Source organism: Eucyclogobius newberryi, unplaced genomic scaffold (assembly GCF_026437365.1).
Source record: "Eucyclogobius newberryi isolate DKJ021-1_F unplaced genomic scaffold, fEucNew1.0.hap1 SCAF_4, whole genome shotgun sequence".
Lineage (NCBI taxonomy): Eukaryota > Metazoa > Chordata > Actinopteri > Gobiiformes > Gobiidae > Eucyclogobius > Eucyclogobius newberryi.
Window position 1 is genome coordinate 19,723,120 of NW_027316056.1, and position 7,500 is coordinate 19,730,619.

General features: G+C 38.3%; 1 protein-coding gene across 1 annotated transcript in view; it reads left to right on the forward strand.

Moving 5' to 3' along the window:
* Nucleotides 1-7,500, forward strand: part of LOC140377229 (cAMP-dependent protein kinase catalytic subunit alpha) — a 15,941-nt gene that overhangs the window by 7,466 nt on the left and 975 nt on the right. Inside the window, exons 4-11 of the mRNA XM_072462578.1 lie at nucleotides 195-293; nucleotides 5,112-5,194; nucleotides 5,560-5,686; nucleotides 5,884-5,979; nucleotides 6,056-6,178; nucleotides 6,248-6,307; nucleotides 6,412-6,516; nucleotides 6,588-7,500. The exon at nucleotides 6,588-7,500 is cut by the window's right edge and continues 975 nt beyond it. Of these exons, the coding sequence (XP_072318679.1) occupies nucleotides 195-293; nucleotides 5,112-5,194; nucleotides 5,560-5,686; nucleotides 5,884-5,979; nucleotides 6,056-6,178; nucleotides 6,248-6,307; nucleotides 6,412-6,516; nucleotides 6,588-6,713 (819 nt within the window). The 3' untranslated portion in view covers nucleotides 6,714-7,500. The remainder of the gene's footprint in view (nucleotides 1-194; nucleotides 294-5,111; nucleotides 5,195-5,559; nucleotides 5,687-5,883; nucleotides 5,980-6,055; nucleotides 6,179-6,247; nucleotides 6,308-6,411; nucleotides 6,517-6,587) is intronic.

Here is a 7,500-nt window from a genome sequence, read left to right on the forward strand (position 1 = left end):
GAAATTTGCAGGACAAACTCTCCTGATGCTGAGCAAAGAGCTGAAATGGCTTGTTAACTTAAGTGTTTTTATGAAAAGCAGCACCACAAGATTGCTTTTCTAAGATTGTTCTTCCATGCTCAGTTGTTCTTTCTTTTAGTAATGACTCCATTACTCCCTTGTTTGAATCTAAAAGCCTGTGGGTTTGTTTTCAGGTGGTGAAACTCAAGCAGATTGAGCACACACTGAATGAGAAGAGGATCCTACAGGCCGTCAGCTTTCCATTCCTCGTCCGCTTGGAGTATTCCTTCAAGGTAAATCCAACTGAATGTGTTTCCAGCTCGGTGTCATTGTCAATACTATCAATGGATGTCACATGGTCAGTAATCAAAACTGAAACACAGGACCATTGACATGATCTCATAATATTTTATGAGATTCCATTTCAAAACCTATCCAAATATATGTAAACTATCCTGTTGGTTGTTGAGGGTGCAGAATATTTAAATGCTACTTTAGCCACCATATACACCCCCTACCACTATGTGGCATTGTAGTTCAGCGTGGGTGGAACAATCCCACTATTTAAGAGCTAATTAGAAGCTCCTGGGGTCACATCCTGTGGAAGAACTGACTTTTGCATAGTCAAAAGTCACATAATGGAATTATAGCAAATAAAGGACATTGTTTTTCATATTACTGGAGTATTATAGACTTTTTTAATACAGGAACACACGTCTGAGACCATTCACACTTTGTGGGACCAGTGTGGTTCAGGTACAGGACCTTGAGCCACAACAGCTGCTTTACCAATTTCGGTGCAAACACTCATTTGCAAACACTCTGAGTTTGCAAACACTGTCCATCAGTCCTTTCAGACTCGTCATTACCTTTATTCATGCCCCAAAGGGAAATTATTTTTGTTACGGACATGTTGCCGACCAGAAGAAGAAATAGAAGAGTTTTCAAAAGTAAACTGAAATTAAATATCAGTATCCCAGTAAAGGCTCATTTATGCTCTACTTTCTTATGTAAACAGCTCAGTGCATTCCAAGCACCATAGCTTTATTTATACTTCCAACAGTTTTTAATGTCAGGTCTGTGTTTTGGTAAATGACCACCAGAAACTTTGACATGGACCGAATGGCGGACAGAACACAGAGGATGGACAGTGTCTGTATGTATCCAGATAGTAGAGCGTAGATGAGCCTTAAGAACAAAAACATTTATCAGCTCAAGAAATTAGACTTCTAAGACTTAACTTAAAATAAAGTACCCTCACAACATATTTACATAATAAATACTATTTTACTCAGTGCCCATTACATGCATGCATTTTTGTTTTGGAGGTCTGACAGTCAACAAGGATGTTATTTATGTTCCATTGTAAAGGAAAAAAGGCTCACTTTCCTACAAAATATTGAAATGGTAATTTTTCTGTTGATAAAGATGAGGCAATAATTAAAAATTATGCTTGATTTGTATCTTACAAGAACAGGTCAATTTATTTAGATTCAGCAACACACTCGACTATTCCTCTTAATCTAACTTTCAAGAACAATACCTGATGCACATTTTTTGAACATAAAGAAAAAACTTAAAATACATTTGGACTGAAACTTTTGTATGGTTTTACTTTAATAATACGTTTTAGGCCCAAAAGCCACAAGCTTGCGAGAGGCCTATCAGTTCCATAAGACTGCTGCAAAAGTGCGCACGAAATCGAGCGCGAAGCACTCGCCCGCTTCCAAATACTCACTAACGCACTCCTCCACTCATGCATGTTCCGTTTATACTAAATAGTAGAGAAAAATATCAAACATATAATTGTAAATGGGCAAAGTGGTTGTCATCCCCACGTAAAGCTCTCATTTGCGCTAAGTAGCTCATGTGTTCCCCAACTCATGCATGTTCCGTGTCAAATAAAATTGCAATGCAAAAATGTAACATTATTATTGTATTTAGGGCCAATGACACACAGTGGGCGGAGCGCAAAAAAAACCTGACACAAAAATTGTGTCTCTACATTTTGGCTATGCCTTTTACTAAAATTAAAACATTTGGCACATCAGTGCCTCTCAATGTACAAAAAATGCATTGCGAGATAGGAAATGGCAAAAAACTAAAAATCTGATTATAGAAACATGAAATTTGGCCCAGAGGTAGATAGTGACGTGAAGTAAAAAAATACTATTACAGCAACACAAGTCCGCCAACCCAAATGTCAGCCATATTGGATAAAAATGTGTAAACCTGACTCAGCAGTTTTTTCGAAACATCATACGAACTCCTCCTTGGGCGTTTGGCTGAAAATGCTGAAATTGGGTGAAAATGCTCTTGTGAGGTGTGGCATCAAAGTTATCAAAAATACGCGTCGCGGTCTCTGTGCGGCAAAGCTGCAAAATCTAGCTGGAATTTCTGAAATTTGCAACATTTTAAATTTGTTTCCATTTGCACATACAAAGTCAAAATTTGTAAAAGTTGATTAAAATGTTTTGACCTAAACCAATTTGAGGTGAAATAAATTAATTTGGCACTTTAGCACCACCTACAACGTTAAATAAAGTTGTATATGGGAAGCTTAAAATTTAGTTTTACAACATTTTACAAAATGTTGCGTTTTTGGTGTCCCAATCACACAAAAAAACAACATGCCGTATTACTTATGGCTAAGCCATAGCAATGAATAAAAACCTTCCATGTTAGTCCAATAGGAAAACATTTCTGAAATTTGAACTTTTTTATTCTTCATACTTTTATTAACTCCTCCTTGGGCATTTGCCCAACCAAGCTTACATTTGGTGACAATCTTCTTGAAGAGTTATAAATGTTTTTCTTTAAGTATAAAGATCGAATTTTTCAGTGCACTATAATGCCCACATTTGTTAAACATAGGAGATTCGGCAGAAAGTGTACAAAAAGGCGGTAGATTCGGTAGCGTTAGCACCCATCCTTGTTGCATTACGGGGCGGCGGCCGATCTTTTTTTTTTGTATTTTCTTTATTTCTTGTCCAATGTTGATACTGATTTTTTTCTATTATTTATCTTAAGTAGCTGATAGCAGATAAACTCTGACGATATTTTTAGATTGATATATGGGTCCAATTTTGATCATTCCCTGAATTATCAAAATCGGTAAGATAACTGAGTTTATAACTGTATAAACTCATTTATGATACTATAGGTCACTAATAGTATTATACTAGTATTATAATAATAAATAATTATTTATATAGCAATGGTTTCTAATCATCCAAAGCCCTGCCAACCTGGGAAGTATTCCCTTTTTCCACATTTTGTTATGTTACAGCCTTATTGCAAAATTGATTAAATTAATTATTTGACACAAAATTATACAAACAATACCCTATATTTACAACTTGAAAGAAGGTTTTTGAATTCTTTGCAAATTTGTATATATATCAAAACAATTTCCCACATACGCTTTTTTCCTACGCACCTGCTACAAAATCTGATCTGCAGAGCACCGTCCTGATATGTATATATATACTTATGTGTAGATAAGTATTCACTCTATATAAGGTCCCACAGTTAACTGTGCATTGCAGAGCACAAACCAAACCATGAAGTGCAAGGAATTGTCTGTAGACCTCCGAGACAAGATTGTAAGAACCGGATGATCACACTGACAGAGCTCCAGCATGTCTCTGTGGAGAGAGGAGGACCTTCCAGAAGAACAACCATCTCTGCAGCGTTCCACTAATCAGTCCTGTGTGGCAGAGTGGCTAAACAGAAGCCACTCCTCAGTAAAAGGCACCTGAAGGACTCTCAGACCATGAGAAACACAAATCTCTGGTCTGATGTAACAAAGCTTGAACTCTTTGGCTTGAATAGCAAGTGTTGGGAGCACCCCAGGCACCGCTCATCACCTGGTCAGTACCATCCCTACAGTGAAGCACGGTGGTGGCAGCATCAGGCTGTGGGGATGTTTTTCAGCTGCAGGGACAGGGAGACTAGTCAGGATCAACAGAAAGATGGATGCAGCAGTGTACAGAGACATCCTTGATGAAAACCTGCCCCAGAGCACTCTGGACCTCAGACTGGGGCTTGGGATTGAACATCTCTGGAGATATCTGAAAATGGCTGTGAACTGACACGCACCAGCCGACGTGATGGACTTTGAGAGGTTCAACAAAGAAGAATGAGAGAAACTGCCCAAAAGTAGGTGTGCCAAGCTTGTAGCATTATACTCAAAAAGACTTGAGGCTGTAATGTAATGCCAAAGGTGCTTCAACATGTTTTTATTTTTTTAATGCATTTGCAAAAGTTTGTAGCACTTGAGGCAAATAATTCATTTTGATTATGGTGGCTATTGTGAATACTTTTCGATTCAGCAGGAGTCACACAGGAGTTTCGGAAGAGCAGGAGTCACACTTTGCCAGTGCCAAGTTAATGCTGCACTAAAGTGTTCAAACAAAGCAGCATGTATCTCCTATGCCCAAGCTTTAAGGTTTTTAGCTGGTGTGCATAAAAGTGCAAATATCTGCCAAATGATACATTGGTCGATCTCTTGTTTGTAGTTGTGCTTGATACTGATTCCTCACTGTAGTTTGCACTTTGCCAAAGGAGCCAATTAAGTCCTTATTTAGGTTAAGCTGTTTAGAAGTACCTTGACTGCCCTGGGACTGAAAGATCCTGGCCACTTCTTCAAATAAACCTATTAACCAAAAAATCTGTTCATGTGTTAGTTTTGCAAACAAACAAGGGGAAGTCTATCATAACTATTATACAAAATAATGCCAAATTATGAACTTGAATTAATTGTAGATTTACACAACAACCCAATGTTAAATGCAGAAGACAAATAAAGTACACCTCAATTTAAATCTAAATAGTAATGTGAATCCAATTACCAAAACACACTGTTTGAAACCTTTGCTTATTTTACTGCTTAATTACTATTCCTCTATGACTTCTCTATTACTACTCTATTACTACTCTATTACTACATGAGTTGAGGCAGAATATTTGCTGTCATGGCTCAAAAAAGTAAAAAGGCAACGCGGAGAAAATAAGAATGACCTGTATTTTTCTGCCTTTAGCTACAAAATATGCTTTTGTACCTTTTGCATTTGTTTTTTGTACCTTCAGCATCTGTTTTGTGTCTCCAGGACAACACTAACCTTTACATGGTGATGGAGTACGTCCCGGGCGGAGAGATGTTCTCCCATTTACGGCGAATTGGCAGATTTAGGTCAGTGTGTCAGTACAACTGTTTAAAGAACCAAATCTTGCAAATATATTTCGAGCAATTTCTGATTTGTGTGGAATGTTATGGGTTACAGTTAATAATCTATAATAGTTATTTTCATGAGACTCAAAGACACTTCAGAGTTCAAGACTGCCATTTCAACAAGTGTCAAACAATCTTTTACTTTTCAGTCCAGCACAAAAGTGGAGTAGAACGTATAAATGCTCTCAGATTTATAGAGGTAGATTTTCAAAGTAGCCATTGTAAAATGGACATCAGTAAAGTACAAATACCCTGCGACGAGCTGGCACCTTTCCACCACTATATTTCAGTCACTTCTTCACCATTGCACTACTTTTGTCTTTTAGTGAGCCTCATGCTCGGTTCTACGCAGCTCAGATCGTTTTGACCTTTGAATACTTGCACGCTTTGGACCTGATCTACAGAGACCTGAAACCCGAAAACCTGCTCATTGATCAACAGGGCTACATACAGGTAAAATGAAGCACATGTTTACATTTCTTTAACCCATATGGTGAGTGGGGTAGCCAGGGCTACATGGTGCTTTACAAGGATGGATGAGTTTTTGATTGTGATTCTTTTGGATTACCATGAACTCATTGCTTCATACTGCTGCCCTCTAGTGGTCAAACTGTGTAACCCTCCCCAATCTTTCTGTTCAATTGTCATAGGTCACAGATTTTGGTTTTGCAAAACGTGTAAAGGGCCGGACATGGACCCTGTGTGGTACTCCTGAGTATTTGGCCCCAGAGATTATTCTGAGCAAAGTGAGTTCAAAACTCAAAATATATGAACCTTTAAAGTACATGTAAACTAAGGCCAGTATCTCTGCTCTCCTCATAGGGATATAACAAAGCCGTGGACTGGTGGGCACTCGGGGTCCTGGTTTATGAAATGGCCGCTGGGTACCCTCCGTTCTTTGCTGACCAGCCCATTCAAATCTATGAAAAAATTGTATCTGGGAAGGTCAGTCTGATTGCACAATAAGTGTGAATGCATTACAAGATTAATCTATGGTTGATCTTTTTTCTCCAGGTGCGTTTCCCCTCACATTTTAGTTCAGACCTTAAGGATTTACTGAGGAACCTATTACAGGTAAGAAATATAAAGAAAAATAAATAAATATAACCTAAATGTTGTAACATTTTGTTGCACCTTTTTAATATGTGAAGAATTTTGAAGGCAAACTTTGTGTTCAGGTGGATCTCACGAAACGCTATGGAAATCTGAAAAATGGAGTTAATGACATTAAAGGACACAAGTGGTTTGCGACCACTGATTGGATCGCCATCTACCAGAAAAAGGTGCCTCTAAAAACATTAGAAATATGATTTTCTCAATTATAACTATATTTTAATGCTATCTTGTTGTTTAGGTTGAAGCTCCCTTTGTTCCAAAGTTTAAAGGACCCGGCGACACCAGCAACTTCGACGATTATGAAGAGGAGGAGATCCGCGTGTCCATCACGGAGAAATGTGGCAAGGAGTTTGCCGAGTTCTAGTTCTAGTTTGAAGAGAGACGAAAGGGCAAGGCAGAGTCCCAGGTACAGCAGGCTGGTCAGGTGGAAGACTTGAGGAGAGTGCTCTCTCTCCGATCCACGCAGCACCAGCTTCAAACAGACCATTGGTCATAGAGAGGGCAAAGCAGCCAGGAGACTGATAACCAGCAGTGTTGCCTTTTCTGTTCAGCTTTGGTCGTCCATTTTGTTTTCATACTGTTTTAATTATGGATCCCTTTATTATGAAGATTAGATTTGTGGAATTTGGAAAGCTCTCTTATTTAGAGAAACCTCTACACACTTACAACACATTTCAAGATCTTCCTTCTCCTCTTCCTGTCTGCATTACATAGAGAAAACCTCTGGTATGACTGCAGAATTTCATTTAAATTTACACTGGGCGATCTGTTTTCATGAGCCACTGCTAGATTTAGCTAACACTGGTGACGTTCAAATATTTTTTCACTGAGGACATAATTGTGCATAAACAAATAAATTGTGGACTAAAGTCAGATATCCATACCATCTGTGCCCACAGTGTCATCACTAGCATATACATTACGCATAAGTCAGCTGTCTGATGTAAGAATAGTGGCTCCAATGGTTTTGTGTCCAAGCTGGAAATGGGGTCCATCATCATACAAAAGTCTCTCAGGTCTGATTATATCATTTTTATTTATTTTTTATCAAGAATGAAGTTCAAAACCAAGAGATAAGGAGTTTTAAAGCATCAATTTAAAATCTACATGTGGAAAACTCACTGTTTCTCTTCACGACGTGACGGTCATGT